The sequence below is a fragment of the Vipera berus genome, assembly GCF_964194415.1.
Source record: "Vipera berus genome assembly, chromosome: Z".
NCBI classification, from domain to species: Eukaryota; Metazoa; Chordata; class Lepidosauria; order Squamata; family Viperidae; genus Vipera; species Vipera berus.
In genome coordinates, this window is record NC_138205.1 from 79,632,451 (window position 1) to 79,653,607 (window position 21,157).

General features: G+C 45.6%; 1 protein-coding gene across 2 annotated transcripts in view; it reads left to right on the forward strand.

Moving 5' to 3' along the window:
- ACAD11 (acyl-CoA dehydrogenase family member 11) overlaps window positions 1-21,157 on the forward strand; it is a 40,879-nt gene that overhangs the window by 13,966 nt on the left and 5,756 nt on the right. For both annotated transcript variants that reach the window (XM_081345176.1, XM_081345177.1), the window contains 7 exons: window positions 2,164-2,285; window positions 7,970-8,076; window positions 10,122-10,248; window positions 10,617-10,694; window positions 12,528-12,666; window positions 12,768-12,875; window positions 16,357-16,455. In XM_081345176.1, coding sequence (XP_081201302.1) covers window positions 2,164-2,285; window positions 7,970-8,076; window positions 10,122-10,248; window positions 10,617-10,694; window positions 12,528-12,666; window positions 12,768-12,875; window positions 16,357-16,455 — 780 coding nt within the window. The remainder of the gene's footprint in view (window positions 1-2,163; window positions 2,286-7,969; window positions 8,077-10,121; window positions 10,249-10,616; window positions 10,695-12,527; window positions 12,667-12,767; window positions 12,876-16,356; window positions 16,456-21,157) is intronic.

Sequence of the window (21,157 nt, forward strand, 5' to 3'; positions counted from 1 at the left end):
AACCCAGGTGGCTAGAAAGGCCCAACAGAGGCTTCACTTTCTTAGGATCTTGCGGAAGAACAGGGTAGAACAACAGCTAATGACCCTCTTTTACCGGTCTACTATAGAGAGCGTCCTCTCGTATGGTATTGTGGTTTGGTATGCTGGTCTGACAGTCGCAGATAGGAAAGTATTACAGAGGGTAGTGAGCACAGCACAAGACATTGTGGGCTGTTCCCTGACACCACTGGATGACCTCGCCAGGGCTCGTTGCCTTGGAAGAGTGAGGAAGATTCTCAGGGATGACTCACACCCTGGACGGTATCTCTTTACTCTCCTACCATCCGGTAGGAGATATAGGAGTATAGCCAGCCGTACCAACAGGCTGAAAAACAGCTTTTATCCGTGGGCTGTTAGGCTTTTAAATGGGACATAATCTTATGCAGAATTGACTTGGGAGGCCGTTGTGTGGTGTAGTTGGTTCACATGGTGTGGTAGGATGGAGGGTTTGTTGTCACTGTGTGTTGGGGGGAGAGAGCACGGGGGGGGGAGGCTCAGGTAATCTCAATGTACACATGTTGTACTTTGACAATAAAAAAAAGGTTTTATTATTTTATTAATTACTATGTTTAAAAAGTGCCTGCTTTTCAAGATGCTTTATAAAAAATATCTGTGGAAATGTAACTGATATGTTTCTTTCTATTAAGACAATAATTCTTTCTTAAGGATAGTGACAGTAGGAGAGTAGAAAAATACCTTGAAGTTTGCTAATTATGAGTATCTATTTATGTCCTCTATTGCCTATGTATATGCATGACTATATCATTTGTTTCCTTCTTTCCTGAAATGTATAAATACAAGTGCCACCTTCTGTCTGCAGGAGCCTTTCCCATTATTTTCTGGATAGAATTCGTCCAGTGCACATTGATAAACAAACAAGCAAACAAATAAACAAATAAATAATACAGTAAGCCTTGATATTGGTTTTTGGGTCCTGCATTCGAATCTGCGCAAGTCCTAAAAATAACTGAGGGCAGAAATTGGTTCAACCACAGTTCCATTAAAAAGGCAGGGCCTGCTAGGAGCATGCCTGGAAAGAGTTAGATTAGGGAAATTGACTTAGGAACTTATTATTTTAGAAGAGGTATCAGTCTTTTTGTAAAGAATATTGAATTGGAAGATAGGTTTTCCTTTCAGTCATGGTTAAAAGGAGCACATGAAACAAAAACGACCCCATAATGGAAATACAGATGGGCTAACCTGTAATTCAGAAGGCAAGAAATTCAGCTTCACTAAACCCAGTAATTGTATCTGTGTGTGTATATGTGTTGTGTGTGTGTGTGTGTGTGCTTGTTTTGTCTATATCTATGTATCTATCTGGTATCTGTCTGTCTGTCTGTTTATCTATCATCTGTCTATCATCTGTCTATCAACCATCTATATGTAGAATCATATCTTTTTAAGGTCTATTGTGTAATAGTTTAGTTTAATTAGAAAGGATCACAGTTGAAATTTATAATATTTAAATAAAGTGAGAGTGAAAGAATGTTTTTACAAGGGAGTTGTAAAGGAGTGCTAAGGGTATTCTTTATGTGCTTCTCCCCACTGCTGTTATATGAATTATGTGAAATAATTCAACTGAAACATACAACCTCTTTAGAAAAGGCCTACAATATGGAATGGGAAATTTACCCTAAGAAACACTCTTCTGCAAGCATTTCATTAAATATAACCTATTAAATATAAACCAGCTGTTTGGGGAATTCTGACAGTTGTAGTCCACACAGCTTAAAGTTTCCAGAGGTTGAGAAACTGTTATAACTTGTGGCCTAGTAATACCTAGCTGAGCTTAGATGATTCAGAAAGCTAAGTGGGGTTAGGCATGGTTAGTACTTGGGTAGATCACTATGAAGTTCTAGAGCAGCAGCTAATGTTGAGAAGACTAAAAATATGCTGAAGAAGACCCCAATGAACTATATTAGACCAAGGAAATGCTTATTGAATGTGAAAATGTCAATTGCTGACCACTGCTCAAAGAGAATTCTATAATTTTGTTGTCTAATATGATATGAAAAAACAAATACAATATATATGTTTATTTACTACATCTGTGATATATGTGATATAATCTACAAATCATACAGCAAAGCTAAATGTGGACATAAATTAATTTGCTCTTCATAGGAATTCCTTCCCCTGAAGAACTGATCACGATTTATTCTCGCTTCAGGGATACCAGTACTTCTCCACATAATCTTAATTTTTTTCTTGCTCTTTCATATTTCAAATTGGCCTCAATAAGCCAGGTAACATATACATAATCTACCTCTTATCTTTTAATGTTAAATGGAGTGACTGAAACACAATTACCGTATATACTTGAGTATAAGCCGAATTTTTCAGCCCACTTTTTGGGCTGAAAAATCCCACTTCGGCTTATACTCCAGTCAACAAAAAAAACTTACCGAGGACTTATGCGCGGCCGAGGCTTTGGTGCTTCCGGGATCGCGCGCACCTCTCCCAAGCCACCGCCGTCCGGAGACCTGCCGAAGTTTGGGGAGTTTGCGCCCTGCCTGCCTGCTTCTTTCCACAGCGGAAAGAAGCAGGCAGGCAGGGGGCGGAGGAACGGAGACCCGGCGACGTTTGGGGAGGTTTGGGCGCCTCCCCAAATATCCCCAAACGTCGCCGGGTCTCCGTTCCTCTGCGCCCTGCCTGCCTGCTTCTTTCCACAGCGGAAAGAAGCAGGCAGGCAGGGGGCGGAGGAACGGAGACCCGGCGACGTTTGGGGAGGTTTGGGCGCCTCCCCAAATATCCCCAAACGTCGCCGGGTCTCCGTTCCTCTGCGCCCTGCCTGCCTGCTTCTTTCCACAGCGGAAAGAAGCAGGCAGGCAGGGGGCGGAGGAACGGAGACCCGGCGACGTTTGGGGAGGTTTGGGCGCCTCCCCAAATATCCCCAAACGTCGCCGGGTCTCCGTTCCTCTGCGCCCTGCCTGCCTGCTTCTTTCCACAGCGGAAAGAAGCAGGCAGGCAGGGGGCGGAGGAACGGAGACCCGGCGACGTTTGGGGAGGTTTGGGCGCCTCCCCAAATATCCCCAAACGTCGCCGGGTCTCCGTTCCTCTGCGCCCTGCCTGCCTGCTTCTTTCCACAGCGGAAAGAAGCAGGCAGGCAGGGGGCGGAGGAACGGAGACCCGGAGACGTTTGGGGAGGTTTGGGCGCCTCCCCAAATATCCCCAAACGTCGCCGGGTCTCCGTTCCTCTGCGCCCTGCCTGCCTGCTTCTTTCCACAGCGGAAAGAAGCAGGCAGGCAGGGGGCGGAGGAACGGAGACCCGGCGACGTTTGGGGAGGTTTGGGCGCCTCCCCAAATATCCCCAAACGTCGCCGGGTCTCCGTTCCTCTGCGCCCTGCCTGCCTGCTTCTTTCCACAGCGGAAAGAAGCAGGCAGGCAGGGGGCGGAGGAACGGAGACCCGGCGACGTTTGGGGAGGTTTGGGCGCCTCCCCAAATATCCCCAAACGTCGCCGGGTCTCCGTTCCTCTGCGCCCTGCCTGCCTGCTTCTTTCCACAGCGGAAAGAAGCAGGCAGGCAGGGGGCGGAGGAACGGAGACCCGGCGACGTTTGGGGAGGTTTGGGCGCCTCCCCAAATATCCCCAAACGTCGCCGGGTCTCCGTTCCTCTGCGCCCTGCCTGCCTGCTTCTTTCCACAGCGGAAAGAAGCAGGCAGGCAGGGGGCGGAGGAACGGAGACCCGGCGACGTTTGGGGAGGTTTGGGCGCCTCCCCAAATATCCCCAAACGTCGCCGGGTCTCCGTTCCTCTGCGCCCTGCCTGCCTGCTTCTTTCCACAGCGGAAAGAAGCAGGCAGGCAGGGGGCGGAGGAACGGAGACCCGGCGACGTTTGGGAAGGTTTGGGCGCCTCCCCAAATATCCCCAAACGTCGCCGGGTCTCCGTTCCTCTGCGCCCTGCCTGCCTGCTTCTTTCCACAGCGGAAAGAAGCAGGCAGGCAGGGGGCGGAGGAACGGAGACCCGGCGACGTTTGGGGATATTTGGGGAGGCGCCCAAACCTCCCCAAACGTCGCCGGGTCTCCGTTCCTCCGATTCTTCTTGGCTCCCGGTCTCCCCCAGGCTTCCCGGCTGTGATTGGCGAGCGAGCCTCCCGAGCTCCGGCGGCCGTGACATCAGCAGAAGCGGAGCAAGCAAAAGCGAAGGGGGAAGGAAGTTCACCAGCAGCACCTCGAGCCCGCTCCAAGCGCTGGCGGACGCGGAGCCGAAAGAGAAGCAGCATCTCTGCGCGCCCGGGCTGCTGGGGTGAAGTTGCAGCCGCCGCACCAACCAGCTCCTATTTACAGCCACCCATCCGAGAGAAAAGCGGCTGTCGGTGCTTCGTCGGCCTTGATCCGGGACGCAGCCTGACCTCCCCTCGTCCCGGGAGACTCTCGCTTCCCCCCACCCCCCACCCTCCCTACATCCCGAGCCTTCCAGATCTTCGCCTGCCTACTCGCGAGCAGGCATGTTTTCCAGCCAATCCGGGCCTGGGAGCAGGGCGCCGGCGGCACGTCCACTTTCCCCGCACTCTCCGTTCAGACGGCGCCCTTTGAGCCTGGAGTGATGCGGACGTCGGAAAAGGGCGCCGGGCGAAAGCAGCGAAGCGGGATCGCCGCGTGCCCCCCACTCCTCCTCCTCCTCCTCCTCTTCTTCTTCTTCCTCCTCCTGGTCGGCTTGACACCCCCATTTTGGCTGCTTCGCAAACTGCTTCCTCCACCCCACCCCACCTCACCCCTCCCCGCAAAAGATGCCGGGGTCGACAGCGTTTTTTCTACCCGGAACAAGCAAACACGCAGGCAACCCTGCACTATTCAGCTCAGTGAAGTCACGCTTGGTTAAAAAACAGATTTAATAATAAGAAGAAGAAGAAGAAGAAGTTGGGCTGATCAAATGTTTCAATAATGACTGAAGGAGGGCTGCTTGTACCTTGGTCTTTGTGCTGGTGTCTTGACATGCCAATACACTAGTACGGAAAGCTGCCGTTCACTTTCGGGGGGAGGAAAAAAAACACAACAACACCGCACGCTTTCCGCCCCGAAAATCAGCTGATCGGGCGTTTCAAGCCGTTTCAAGCGTGACTTCACTGAGCTGAATAGTGCAGGGTTGCCTGCGTGTTTGCTTGTTCCGGGTAGAAAAAACGCTGTCGACCCCGGCATCTTTTGCGGGGAGGGGTGAGGTGGGGTGGGGTGGGGTGGAGGAAGCACTGAACGGAGAGTGCGGGGAAAGTGGACGTGCCGCCGGCGCCCTGCTCCCAGGCCCGGATTGGCTGGAAAACATGCCTGCTCGCGAGTAGGCAGGCGAAGATCTGGAAGGCTCGGGATGTAGGGAGGGTGGGGGGTGGGGGGAAGCGAGAGTCTCCCGGGACGAGGGGAGGTCAGGCTGCGTCCCGGATCAAGGCCGACGAAGCACCGACAGCCGCTTTTCTCTCGGATGGGTGGCTGTAAATAGGAGCTGGTTGGTGCGGCGGCTGCAACTTCACCCCAGCAGCCCGGGCGCGCAGAGATGCTGCTTCTCCTTCGGCTCCGCGTCCGCCAGCGCTTGGAGCGGGCTCGAGGTGCTGCTGGTGAACTTCCTTCCCCCTTCGCTTTTGCTTGCTCCGCTTCTGCTGATGTCACGGCCGCCGGAGCTCGGGAGGCTCGCTCGCCAATCACAGCCGGGAAGCCTGGGGGAGACCGGGAGCCAAGAAGCCAGCCGCCGCGAGTGCTGCGAGGGAGCGCGGCGTGGCGGGCGGCTTTTTAAAGGGAACGCCGCCCCCTTTTTAAACTTCCCCTCCTCCTCCGCCCAGCCTTTACTCTTCTTTCCTTCCACTTTCCGGATTAGGGCTGGGGAAGGAAGGAAGGAAGGAAGGAAGGAAGGAAGGAAGGAAGGAAGGAAGGAAGGAAGGAAGGAAGGAAGGAAGGAAGGAAGGAAGGAAGGATTTAGAGAGGAGGGAAAGGGGAGGGAGGGAGGGAGGGAGGGAGGAAGGAAGGAAGGAAGGAAGGATTTAGAGAGGAGGGAAAGGGGAGGGAGGGAGGGAGGGAGGGAACAAGCAAACGCTGCCCCAAAACTGGGGCGTTTCAAGCCATGGCTCCTCCGGCAACAGTCGCTTAAGCTGCAGTTCATCCGGTTCCCCCAGCCTTTCCAAATATTCTAGGCTGGAGCATTCACTCCCTCCGCAGTTCCTCCAGCCATTACGAGCCGTTTCTGGTTAAGTTCAAACAAATACAAGCAGATTCAAGCCGTGGCTCTTTCCGCCCCGAAAATCAGCTGATCGGGCGTTTCAAGCCGCGGCGTTTCAAAACGGCCACAATCTCCCGGCAAGACCTCCTCTGCAGTTCCTCCAGCCATTACAAAGCAACTCTGGTCAAATTCAGGCCGTTTCGGTCTAATTCAGGCAGATGCAAACAGATTCAAGCCGCGGCTCTTCCACCCGAAAATCAGCTGATCGGGCGTTTCAAGACGCGGCGTTTCAAAACGGCTACAATCTCCCGGCCAGACCTCCAGCTGCCTCACCTGACAATCGGGGAGGGGAGGGGAGGGGGGGAGGAAGAAACCAGCGCACCCTTCGCCCTTTTATTGTCGCAATCGAAGAGGCAGGAGAATGCGGGGTGGGGAGGGGAGAGAGAGAGAGAGAGAGTAGAAATCCCTATTTTCGGAGCCGAGAAGAGAAGCGCGGCTACAGCAGTCGCTAGAGTTCCCCCCAAGGGGGCGGAGAAAGAAGAACTCTCGGAGCGTTTCTTTCGTAAATACGCGCGCAGGCACACACTCGCCCAGCCGCGCGCTTCGCCCAGCTTCTCGCGGGGAGTTTGCAAGCCCTTCGTTTCTCTTCAGGGCCGTCAGAAGGGCGAGCAAGTCTCTGCCCTGCCCTGCCCTGCCGTGGGGGTGGAGAGCCAAGCGCGCTTGACGTTCCTGGAAACGAGAAGGGCCTGCGGAGACTGACACCAACCCGAGTGCCCAAGCGGGTCTTCTCAGCATCAGGCAAAGTAGCTCACATGCAAAACAAGCCCGGCAGAGGAGCCGGAGCAGCTCCGCTACTGGGGGCGCGTCTCGGCCGGGCCTTGCAGGATCTGGGCCGGGCGCCTCTGCTCGCCGCTCCGGCTCCTCTGCCGGGCTTGTTTCGCGTGCGAGCTACTTTGCCGGCCGCTGCTGAGGGAAGATCTCTGGAGAGGAGCATAAGGTGAGCTGCTGCATTTCCCAGCCTCGGCTTATACTCGAGTCACCAACTTTTTCCATTTTTGGGGGGTAAAATTAGGGGTCTCGGCTTATATTCGAGTCGGCTTATATTCAAGTATATACGGTAATGCTTTTTTGTAAATCCTTTTACTCATAACATTAGTAATAACATTCCAGATTTTATATTTTACTTGAAGTAGAGGAACTGTTTGCGTAATATTAAATATTATGCTGTTGGTGAGTCCCTGCAACCGATATCATTACTGTGCTTCAAATAGACTTTTAGAACGAAGGTGTCAAAATAGGAATCATGACTGTAGTTTAATATTCTTCTTGATCACATTGCTCTAAAGTTATCTCTGAGACACCTGTCATCTCTCAGCCCAAACTAATTAACAAATTATTTTTGGAAGAAATAAATAAAAATTTGCTATGGATATGGATAGTATAGCATTTATTGCTTTTCATATAGCATATAATGGTTACAGTAAATGAAAATTACAGTCTTTAAATTTAATGAATCCTATGTTACATAGCTTTAAGTTCCACAGAAATTTCATAGTTTTTATGCTTTATGCCATTATAGCTACTGTGTATATCATAGATATATACCATTGTTAAATTATCTATGATAATCTTGCTGCTCATTTGATGGGTTATATGTTTTTTTAACTTATATTGGTCAAAGATTGATATAAGTATAGATCTTGAATAATAATTAAATATTCCTCTGTCATATATTATTAAAGTGTTTAACTATTTGTTATTTTACGAATTGAAATTACTTATTCTTTAGGGTATATATGCCCGATATCTCCTGGGTAATTCCTCTGCAGAAAACAGTTTGGAATTCAGCAGTGTAGTGAGACCTCTGGCTGAAGTTGGATTACAGGTAGCCAAAAAGTAAGAACTGATTCTTGAAAGAGTTTTAAAGATTTAACTATGCCTCCTGTGCCTCAAATAGGGCCCACAAAGTTTTCTTTTTTTGATTGCTGTTTGTGCTACACTGACTATCTCTATAATAAATTCACAAGAGCAGTATGTATCTGGGGTAGGGATAACAGATTTGAATTGCAGAAACACAGGTAGTATTAAATGGTAGTAGATAACAGTAGTAGCTTTCTGTCTCTTTTCTACAGGTGAAACTCAAAAAATTAGAATATCGTGCAAAAGTTCATTTATTTCAGTAATGCAGCTTAAAAGGGGAAACTAATATATGAGATACACTCATTACATGCAAAGCAAGATAGTTCAAGCCGTGATTTGTCATAATTGTGATGATTATGGAGTACAGCTCATGAAAACCCCAAATCCACAATCTCAGAAAATTAGAATATTGTGAAAAGGTGAAATATTCTAGGCTCAAAGTGTCCCACTCTAATCAGCTAATTAAGCCATAGCACCTGCAAAGGGTTCCTGAGCCTTTAAATGGTCTCTCAGTCTGGTTCAGTAGGAATCACAATCATGGGGAAGACTGCTGACCTGACAGTTGTGCAGAAAACCATCACTGACACCCTCCATAAGGAGGGAAAGCCTCAAAAGGTAATTGCAAAAGAAGTTGGATGTTCCCAAAGTGCTGTATCAAAGCACATTAATAGAAAGTTATGTGAAAGGGAAAAGTGTGGAAGAAAAAGGTGCACAAGCAGCAGGGATGACTGCAGCCTGGAGAGGATTGTCAGGAAAAGGCCATTCAAAAGTGTTGGGGACTTTCACAAGGAGTGGACTGAGGCTGGAGTCAGTGCATCAAGAGCCACCACACACAGACGGATCCTGGACATGGGCTTCAAATGTCATATTCCTCTTGTCAAGCCGCTCCTGAACAACAAAACAACGTCAGAAGCGTCTTACCTGGGCTAAAGAAAAACAGACCCGGTCTGTTGCTTAGTGGTCCAAAGTCCTCTTTTCTGATGAGAGCAACTTTTGCATCTCATTTGGAAACCAAGGACCCAGAGTCTGGAGGAAGAATGGAGAGGCACACACTGCAAGATGCTTGAAGTCCAGTATGAAGTTTCCACAGTCTGTGTTGATTTGGGGAGCCATGTCATCTGCTGGTGCTGGTCCACTGTGCTTCATTAAGTCCAGGGTCAACACAGCTGTCTACCAGGAGATTTTGGAGCACTTCATGCTTCCTTCCGCAGACGAGCTTCATGGGGATGCTGACTTCATTTTCCAACAGGACTTGGCACCTCCCCACACTGCCAAAAGCACCAAAACTTGGTTCAATGACCGTGGGATTACTGTGCTTGATTGGCCAGCAAACTCGCCTGACCTGAACCCCATAGAGAATCTATGGGGCATTGCCAAGAGAAAGATGAGAGACATGAAACCAAACAATGCAGAAGAGCTGAAGGCCGCTATTGAAGCATCCTGGTCTTCCATAACACCTCAGCAGTGCCACAGGCTGATAGCTTCCATGCCACGCTGCATTGAGGTACTAATTGCTGCAAAAGGGGCCCAAACCAAGTACTGAGTACATATGCATGCTTATACTTTTCAGAGGTCCGATATTATTCTATGTACGCTCCTTGTTTTATTGATTGCATGTAATATTCTAATTTTCTGAGATTGTGGATTTGGGGTTTTCATGAGCTGTACGCCATAATCATCACAATTATGATAAATCACAGCTTGAACTATCTTGCTTTGCATGTAATGAGTCTATCTCATATATTAGTTTCCCCTTTTAAGTTGCATTACTGAAATAAATGAACTTTTGCATGATATTCTAATTTTTTGAGTTTCACCTGTATATCACTAATTTGCAGCCTACATCAGGTAGCCTATTTGAGGTGCAAGTTTGCCCTTTATTTAACATACTTGTAGGACATTTTGATATATCAGTGTATTGATTTATTCGATTTTTATCCTGCCTTTATTATTTTTACAAATAACTCCAGGCAGCCAACATATCTAATACTCCCTCTTGATCATTTGTTGCTTTCTTCTAGAATAACTTTCAGCACTAGCATACCTCCTTGCAATTCTGTAGAATTATTCCAGCAGTCCACAGAGGGGAAGAAAATCCTTCAGAAAGTGAAGGATTTCATGAAAAAGCATGTTTTCCCAGCTGAAAAAGTAAGTTGTACCATGAATAGTTATTAAAGGAGGACCAAATCAACATCATTTTGAGCCTTGCTCAAACTTCCTGGAAGTTTCCTGCCATTTAATTTACCACAATGCCAAGAGTAGCCATGTGATCTATTTTGCAGAGATCAGTCCTCTAACTAAGGCAATGTCAGAGACCAGTACTCTTGTCTTCCTAAGTATACAGGTCCAGCATACAAATAAGGAAACACGAAAATCCTAATTCCAGTTTGAAATCATAACTTGTTTTAACTATGACATCCAAGACCTAGCAGGAGATTAATCGATACTTTCAATTACAGCTTTCAGATGGGATGGCACAAGAATGATTATTTTTACATTTTATGTATATCCTCTAGGAAATAGTTGAGTATTACGCCAGAAAGAAAAATTCACCAGATATATGGAGAAAACCTAATGTCATGGAGAAACTCAAGGTATTCTTTTTCCCCTGTCTATAGTATACAGTAAAAGAAAGATCTTGTATGATGCCAATGAGTATTTGTGCAAATATAATTTAAAGCTTAATCTATAGTTTTTATTCTAGTGAGAAAGTTATATCTTACAAAGAGAATGGAATTTATTAGTTTAATCCACAAGAGAGCCTTTTTGGTAAGGTAGTTTGAAGCAGAAGGCTAGAAACCAGAACACCATGAGTCCTAGTCTTGCTTTAGACACAAAACCAGTGCAGTGACCTCTCTCTCAACCCTAGGAAGGAGGCAATGGCAAGCCACTTTAAAAATCTTGCCAAGAAAAACTACAGGGACTGCCAGAAGTCAACACTGACTCAAAGGTAGAACTTAGCTTTATTGCATATATGCATACATACACGTCAGATAAAATGGTAAATTTGTTCTAAAGGTAAAAGGTAAAGGTTCCCCCGCACATGCGTGCTAGTCGTTTCCGACTCTAGGGGCCGGTGCTCATCTCCGTTTCAAAGCCGAAGAGCCAGCGTTTGTCCGAGGACGTCTCCGTGGTCATGTGGCCGGCATGACTAGACGCCAAAGGCGCACGGATCGCTGTTACCTTCCCACCGGAGTGGTCCCTATTTTTCTACTTGCATTTTTACGTGCTTTCGAACTGCTAGGTTGGCAGAAGCTGGGACGAGTAACAGGCGCGCTCACTGTTACACGGCACTCGGGATTCGACCCGCCAAACTGCCGACCTTCTGATCGACAAGCTCAGCGTCCTAACCCACTGAGCCACCGTGTCCCCAAATGTTCTAACATACTTTAATTCCAGTAATTCATCCTATGCAAATTGCTGTTACCCGGGGCAGGAGAGCAAGAAAACTGGATGAGCCTATGGCACTAACTCCATTGTTTTTACTGCTCCATCAATGACAGCTTGGGCCTTAGACGATCATATGTCTCTAAGGGTGTTTTCTGATACGAATCTAAATATGAATGAGCATACCCCAGCAAACTACTTACTGTTGTGTCCATACAGTGTTGTCTTCATCTCATTTCCAGTCCACTCCTGAACAGTCCTTTCGTTCTTCCACGTGTAAAATGCTCTGCTTAAATAAGGGACGAATCATGGCAGTTTTAGTTTGTATTCCAATTGATGTGTTTCATTATTGTTTCTGCTGGTGATGCAGTCAGCTTCGGGAAAGAGCACTAAATCACTGATCAAAACCATTGTTAAAATACTTGATAATAATAATAATAATAATAATAATAATAATAATAATAATAATAATAATAATAATAATAATAATAATAATAATAATAAGAAGAAGAAGAAGAAGAAGAAGAAGAAGAAGTTGGAAGGGACCTTGGAGGTCATCTAGTCCAACCCCCTGCTAAGGCAGGAAACCCTATACCATTTCAGGCAAATGGCTGTCCAGTCTCCTCTTAGAAACTTCCAGTGTTGGAGCATTCACCACTTCTGGAGGCAGGTTGTTCCACTGGTTAGTTGTTCTAACTGTCAGGGAGTTTCTCCTTAGTTCTAGGTTGCTTCTCTCCTTGACTAGTTTCCATCCATTGCTTCTTGATAGATGCTTCTTGATAGATGCATTATAATCACGTTGATAGCCCCCTGCAATCCCACTCACACTTTTCAGTTGTTTTTTTGGCTGTTTTTGAAACTTCATTCAGAAGCTTCGAAAAGAATGTTAGCACCATGTGTTGGTGCATCAGGTGTCCCACAGCAGAACTTTTTGTACGGTAATTTTGTGATGTAATTTAACTTGTATATTCACATTTCTGTTAAAAATGTTAGACCTATTGTTGAGTTACTTGATGCATCCATAGTTCTCTTTTCATCAGGAAAAGGCCAAAGCAGAAGGCCTCTGGAACCTTTTCCTGCCAGCGGTTAGTGGTCTTGGTCAGTTGGACTATGCCCTAATAGCAGAAGAGACTGGGAAGTGCTTCTTTGCTCCTGAAGTATTCAATTGTCATGCACCAGGTGGGGGACCGTCTTATTGCCTTGTCAGGATTTTTATCACTCTTATATGGTATGGTGGACACAATGGGAAATGCCGTTTCATTGTTTCTTCTGTTTTCCAGACACAGGGAATATGGAGGTTCTACACTTGTATGGGACAGAAGAACAGAAGAAACAATGGCTGGAGCCTCTTTTGGAAGGAAAAATTAATTCTTGCTTTTGCATGACAGGTAATTGTTTCATATTTTAGACATGGAAACATTCATATGTAGCAGAGAGAGAAAACATTCATATGTATGTATTCATTTTAAAATTTTTGGGTTGAATCCAGCATATTAGAAATTTTTCTGTTTCACTAAAATTAATGTAAGAGAATTTAGCCAGGACTAATTTGCTCTATCAATATCAGCAAGGTTATCGTGTAATTAATTTACTCTGAATATAGCACTGTATTTCTATAATTTCCAACATTAAAACAGAATTAACTTCCAATTCACTCTAAAATGCACTCTCAGCTTATTATTGTCATGTATTAGATTGGCAGTTTGGCGGGTCGAATCCCGAGTGCCGTGTAACAGAGTGAGCACCTGTTACTCGTCCCAGCTTCTGCCAACCTAGCAGTTTGAAAGCACGTAAAAATGCAAGTAGAAAAATAGGGACCACTACGGTGGGAAGGTAACAGCGTTCTGTGTGCCTTTGGTGTCTAGTCATGCTGGCCACATGACCACGGAGACGTCCTCGGACAAACGCTGGCTCTTCGGCTTTGAAACGGAGATGAGCACCGGCCCCTAGAGTCGGAAACGACTAGCACACATGTGCGGGGGAACCTTTACCTTTTTATTAGATTGGGGAATTACCTTTTTTCTATTTTAACTTCCCTTCCCTCCATCTGTTATATCCAGAGAGTTTTCCAGGTGTAATGCAAAGTACTGGTCACTACTTAAAAAGTGCTGTACAGTTTGGGGCCTTGGTATCTTTAGGCCACCTTTTCCAAACTGTTCCCACCCATCATACTCAGATGATTAGGGAAACTTGTTAAGAGAGACTATTTATCAAGTGGGATGAAAAGAGGAACTCTGTTGGCAGACATTCTCTGCCATAGTTCCTTTCCTGAGGAGTATCTTGCCCTTGAAGGAAAGAATTGCACCCACCCTTATAGCCTTCTAGAAGCAATTGGCTCTTCTTTGAAGACCTTCGGGGATTAACTGCAATCAATACAGGTAGTCCTCAACTTATTGCCTGTCATTTAATGACTGTACAGAATAATGATGTCTTTGGAATTGATCCTTTATGACTCATAAAGCACTTCAGCCGTCATACTGCTAAGCTTGTAAGCCGCCCTGAGTCTTCGGAGAAGGGCGGGATATAAATGGAATTAAAATAAATAAATAAATAAATAAAACATCAGTGCTGCCCTCCATGGTCCACATGACCAGATTTCTAGCTCTTGGCAACCTATTTGCATTTACAACTGGTTGCCAGGTGTCCTGCGATCATGTGATTGTCATTTGCAATTTAATTTAATTTAATTTAATTTAATTTAATTTAATTTAATTTAATTTAATTTAATTTAATTTAATTTAATTTAATTTAATTTAATTTAATTAATTTATTATTTTGCTCATCTTCCTGATAGGGCAGTGGTGGCGAACCTTTTAGAGACCCAAACTGCAACCCAAAATCCACTTATGTATTGCTGGGTGCAGGGTAGGCGTGGCTATGGTGGCCATGGCAGATTGGGTGGGCATAGCCAGGGTGGGCATGGCCAGCTCAATGTTGCTCTGGCGGGTGGGGCAGTGGGCAGGAGGGCATCTTGCTTAGCAGGCAGGGGGACATGGGGGGAGGCTCCTGAGCCCCACAGCTCTTCCAAGGGGGGGAGGAGGAGAGTGGAGAGGGGCTGTGCTGGGATTGGGGCTCCTTGTGCCTTCTGCTACCCATCTGCGCTCTTCTGCCACAGATGCCATGGCTCTGCTTGCCTGGCTGGGTGGGAGTGCGCTCGTGCACGGGGATGCACTTAGGGCTGCTGCCTTGCTTTCCGTGCCGGGACTGGGCTGGACTGCGTGTGGAGCCTCTTCGCAGCTTCTTTCCCCATGGACATTGGGAGTGCCCACCCCATCTACCACTCGTCCCGGGATGGCTGCTGCCCTCCCACACTCTCCAGCGCGTAGCCAGCCAGCTGGGCATGCTGGGATGCCTCCCTTCAGGCGCCCTTGGCCTCCCCTCTCCTCCAGGCTGGGGCTGGTCAGATTCCCTCCATAGGCAGCCCTGCACCCGTTCCCCAGCCATCCCCCCTCCTCCATCCTTCTGCTCCTTCTGCAGGTGGACTGCGGCTTACCAAGCCAGGCAGCGCCTTTCCCTGCACACATCCTCAGGCAGAGGAGCTGGGCAGCCGCGATTCTCGCTCCCCTCTGGCCTCCATCCGCCCGAGACCCAAGCTCAGTGCACCCGGCTGGCGGATGATGGACTGGAGAGCGCGGGATGGTGGCAGCGGTAGGTGGGGTGGGCGCTCCTGATGTTTGCAGGGGAAGAAGCGGCAAGGAGCACTCACCCCTCCACGGATCGCCCTGGCAGCGAGGAGCACCAGCCCCGGCATGGATCACCCTGCCACTGCCATTTTTCCTCCCCACCACACAGATCGCCCTGCTGCCACTTGGCAGAGGCCTTTTCCAACTTCCGGAGCTCGAATCCAGAGGCCCGATCCACTGCTGACCGGGTCGGCCGTGGAGTGGGGGTGTGTGCGAAATCAGTCTTTAGGCTTATCTGGACTTCACCATCCAGCCCAGATCCACCCAGCTCTTGCAGTACTCCGACTCAGTGCAGAGAGAGAGAGAGAGCGCAGGCGCATGTGGAGAGGCAGAGGGGAGCAGCCTGGCCCTGGCCCCACCCCTTCTGGGGCGATGGTGCATGTGCCCACAGGGTCAGCTGTGCATGCCGCCTGTGGCACGCATGCCATAGGTTCACCACCACAGTGATAGGGCAATCCTGGGCAACTTACATAACATAAAAGGATGAATCGAAAAGCAATTAAAATTTAAAACACTAAAATGTTGAAACTATGCAAAAACTATCTCCTCAGCTGACTTCCATAGATAGTCAATAGGGAAGCCAGCAAGAAGGTGTGAGAGGAGGGGATGTTGGATCTGAGGTCTGCTCCCCCAATGGAAATCCTCTTGCATGCTGGAAGAACAAAGCTCATATCTGGCAAAAATGTAGCAAAGGCTGGTATTCTGAGCTTTACAGAATGCTGGCCTTGCCTAGGACTTTCTCCTTCCTTCTGGAAGGCTTTTAAGGGCTCCAGAGGGGAAAATACTAGCATTTGCTAATCACATGTGATGGCTTTGCTCAGCTATTGAGATTCTGGGCCCAATTATTATAAGTGAAGGACCACCAGTAGTACCAGATTACAGGTGTGGAATTGATATTTTAATTCATAATGATATTGAATTTGTATTGTAATTTATAGACAAGCTTTGTAATTATCTGGAGTCCAATGAATGGTAGATAAAATGGTGGTAGACAAATCTCAACACTCACTCACGCATTCTCTTACTCATTTAAAGAGGATAATAAGAAAGGGGGGGAAAAAACCCTTCGCTGGAAGTTCGTCTTTGGTATCATTGCCTAGCAACCCTTATTGATGTCTAGAAAAATCTGCACAATGTTTTCTGTTTGCTGGGCTTCAGTTGTGATAAATTCTGATGTTTGGTCTAGAACCTGATGTTGCATCAAGTGATGCCACCAATATGAAGTGTGACATTCATAGAGATGGAGACAGCTACATCATCAATGGCAAGAAGTGGTGGAGCAGTGGTAAGTAAAACTGTTTCCTAGAACGTGGGATTACAGTAGTGAGTTTTTGTATTAACACACTCCACTCATTAAATGGACTGGTTTCTCTTGCTTTGTTTTACATGTATTTGAACACTTACATAATAGCAATATCAATATCAATAAGACATATACCACTTCACAGTGCCTTACAACTCTCTCTAAGCAGTTTATAGAGTCAGCCTGTTGCCCTCAACAATCTGGGTCCTCATTTTACCAACCTCAGAAGGATAGAAAGCTAAGTCAACCTTGAGCCGGTGAGATTCGAACTGCTGGCAGCTGGCAGTCAGCAGAAGCAGCCTGCAGTACTGCATTCTGACCACTGCGCCACCATGGCTCATACTAATTCATTAATTGACTATTTTATTATTTTATTTTATTAGGAATGAACTCTGCTCCTATAGGAACATAGTCAACATCTACCCCCCCTCCCTCTTCCTTATCATTCCGTGGGTCCAGATCTTTCATCCACTTCACCACATGGTGTTCTATAAATGGCGGCAGAGCATTTGTGCCTCAAGTGCCCCATATGTGTAATAATACCTTTTTCTTAAGGTAATGAAATTACAGAAGTATTGAGAGCTGCTTTTGTAAATAACCACAACAGCAAAGCATTGAGTAGTATTCCGGTGCTAATGATATACTGTATTATTAGGGGAAATTTGAGAAAATATATTCCTATCCAAATTTACCAGGTGGATATTAGAATATCATTCTCTGATGTTAACAAGCCATCAGTGTGGTGGACCTGTGAGAACAATCCACATTAAATTGATTGAAACTCCTGAATACATAGTGTTGTACTATGACTTCAGGTATCTTTATGTAGGAACTTTGAGTAAATTAAAAAGATCCACATAATGATACACTTACTTGTTCTTCATTAATGCTTCCTTGTTCTTCATTAGAATTTTAATATATTCTGAAATTCTTTAACATAGGATCGTTATTCTTTAAAAAATATCTCAAGAATACCAATTCTATATTACTGTGATATATTTTTGAAAATTAACAATAATCTTTATTGATTAGCCTGTGGGCTATATCAAGGTGCAGAGTTCCAAACACACGTTATACTAAAAATGCAATAAAAACAATTTAGAATGGAATTAGTTGAAATATAATTTAGGATAAAATAGAAATAAAATACAATTTGAAATGAAATTGGGATAAAATACATTTTTAAAATGAAATTAGAATCAAATACGTCAATTTAAGATGTAGACAGATAAAATATGATAAAATTATATTTCACTATCACCCTTACAATCTACCCCAATCAGTCTCACATATGCTGAACTCAGCTGAACCATTTTGCTCAGGTATTATGCTGTGTTAAATGTAATTTTCAAATTCTGGTTGCACATAAGGTAAGTTATTTTGATATGGGGGTCCCAATGGGTCATTCATTTAGTGTATAGGCCAAGGTACCTGTCTCTCACCCTCTTATACAGGCAGTAGTGAAATAGGATGTGAGCCAGGTCCTTGACTTCTGCCGCTCTGGAGATGCAGAGATGTTCATTATAGGGTATAGAGTGGAATCTCCCATATCTGTCCATTGTGTCAAGCTGTTCAAATCTCGCTTGCATGAATATTTCCCTAAGATGTTTTGGCAGTTGTAACTTCAAATAGCTGCTTGAAAAGTGTGTTTGTATTTGCCCAGCCATTTCAAGTTACCCACCTTACTAAAGATGGCTATGTCGTTTTGTGCTTCAATATCCTTAATTCTTCAGGCAGCTCTGTTTTTAGAGACAGGAAGGCCACAGCTTCTTACAAAATTTGTCAGTTTAGTGAACCAGGACGTTTGTGATTGTAATTTTATCTGCTCTAGTAGGCATAACTTGGGGAGTCTATCACTCTCCATTTCATTAATTTTATGCCAGTAATTATATGTACTAATTTTGGATAGAGCATGAATTGTATGAATTCCCAGTTCAGCTCTAACTGCTGCAGCAGATGTTCTTGGATCTCTGCCCAACATACATCTCAGGTGCTGGGATTGTGTTTGTTCTAGTGTTGTAATTGGGTGTATACCCCAAACCTCTGCTCCATACAAAAGCATAGGAGTAACCTTAGCATTATATACTCTGATTAATGGAACAAGGGACCCTCGATAACTATGATTCTTTAATTTAAGCAGTAGATTCAAATGAGCCTTTGCTCTAGGTGTGCTCCATTGATGATGGGAAGCCCAAGATCCAATCTTGGAAAACGTTATGCCTAAGTATACAAAGGCATTAACCTGTTCAATTGGTTCACCTCTAATTGCCATCTATGTCTCTCATGATGTTTTCCAAACACCATGATTTTTTATTTAGTTTTACTGATGGTTAGGGAGTTGTCCTGGCAATAGGAGTTAAACCTTCTTAATAGCCTATGCAATCCTACTTGTAAATACGATAATAGGATCATATCACCGGCAGAGAGCAAGCTATTACAGTATGCATTTAGGATCATCGGCATATGTACCATGGGATCCTTCATTAACCCTGACAGTCATTAATGTATAGATTAAATAATAATGGGGCTAGGATATACCCTTGTCTTACCCCTTTGTGTGAATCCTGTTAGTCGGGGCGCCATTAACCCCATACCGCATCTTCAAACAGGTACTAGTGTAAAGGGCTTTAATCAAAAATAGTATTCTAGGTTCAATTTTAAGAGATGTAAAATTACTCCATAGTTTTTCTGTTTACAGTATCAAATGCTGCTGTAAGATCTATAAAAGCAGCAAACTCTTTTTCAGGCGCTGGCATTCAGGATCAAACCAACGGGGTCTACCCACTCGGGCTCTTTTTGTAGCAGGTTTAGTTGTTAGGTGTTTCTTCAGGGAGTTACAGAGATTAGAGAATGCGTTAAAGACCGACACCCAGTCAGTAGTAGATGACTGGATTGTCATCCAGTCGTAGCATTCTCTGCTTTAAGGCAGTCTGATATTGCCTTAGTGTCAACTTTGGCCAAAGTTATCCTTTTGTTTTGGGTCACCCCTACCCTTTTGCTGAGCCATCTGTCAGCCATTTTATATGGTCTCAACTCTGAGCAGCCTCACAATATCGCACTTACAGGCTGATGATCACTATTGTCATTAAAGTGTATGTGACCTCCGAGAAGAGGTTGGCTTTGTCTCTAGTCACACAAAAATGATCCAGTACACTACTTGAATGAGCTGAGTGGTATGTGTAAGGATAGGTATAATTCTTATCCTTACCTCCCAGAATTTGGAGATTAACCTTAAAAATTAAGGTGACTAAGAGCAGGCCAGCAGTGTTACTTTTGCAGTCTCTCAAGAGCCACTGAGGATGGTTATCAAAAAACTCCCCTGGGACTCCCTTCTTCTGGGCTAACTTATACAAAGAGGGACCCAACCTAGCATTAAAATCTCCTAGTAGAATCACTGTGGGACGCGGTGGCTCAGTGGGTTAGGACGCTGAGCTTGTCAATCAGAAGGTCGGCAGTTTGGCGGGTCGAATCCCGAGTGCCGCGTAGCAGAGTGAGCGCCTGTTACTCGTCCCAGCTTCTGCCAACCTAGCAGTTCGAAAGCACGTAAAAATGCAAGTAGAAAACTAGGGACCACTACGGTGGGAAGGTAACAGCGTTCCGTGCGCCTTTGGCATCTAGTCATGCCGGCCACATGACCACGGAGATGTCCTCGGACAAGCGCTGGCTCTTCGGCTTTGAAACGGAGATGAGCACCGGCCCCTAGAGTCGGAAACGACTAGCACGCATGTGCGGGGGAAGCTTTACCTTTAGCTTTACCTTAGTAGAATCACTATGGACTGAGGGTACAATATATATATATATCGTCTAGAATAACTTCCAGACCCATCCAGTATTCGGAGTTATAATACCAGGATGTGTTTGGAGAGTGATACCCATTTACTAGTATTAACTCGAACTCTTTATATCCAAATTTAACAGCTAGAAAATATGAATACTTGTCTTCGTTGTATAGTTTCTCCCCCTGCCATTGCAATTCTTGCTTTATAAGAATGCCAGAGGATCTCCCTTTGTTTTTTGGGCTGGGGAAGTCCATCCCTGGAAGCCTGGCAGTTGTTCTGGTTCATCCATTTTGGTTAACCAGGTTTCCTGAAAAGCTATTACATCAAATCTAGACAGGAAATTCATTAGTCCACTGTCAACCATTCCTTTCCAGCCGGCCACATTCCAGGTCAGCCTCTGTATGGGATTCCCAGGGGCAAAGTGGTCTGGCTTGGTTGATTGGCTAGGTGGTAGAAATGCCAGATGTCAACTTGATGTTGGAGCTGGGTCGATATCACTATGCTTCCCATATAAACACAGTTATTGTGAGGTTCGATATTTTTCCTCGTAAGTTGCAGAGCTTTTTGTTGCTCCTCTCTATCCTGGCTGTCAGTATGCCTCTGCTTCTGCTCCAAGACTGGCACCTCTCCAGTCTTAGATCCAAAAGATTGTGGGAGATCTAATGTATATGTATGGGAAATTTCTATATAATTAATATTTACAATTAAAGCTTGTTCCCAAGGTTCAAAGCTCCCTATTATTATCTATTTCCCAATTGTTCAGAAGTGATTGCCTAATTTAAATTTTAATATAGCCCTATGAAATATATGACTAGAAAATAAAAATCTTAACTAAATTTAATGCTAATTTAAAGGAATAAAATCGTATTTTAATTTTATTCTGATCCCACCAATCATATTTTAGG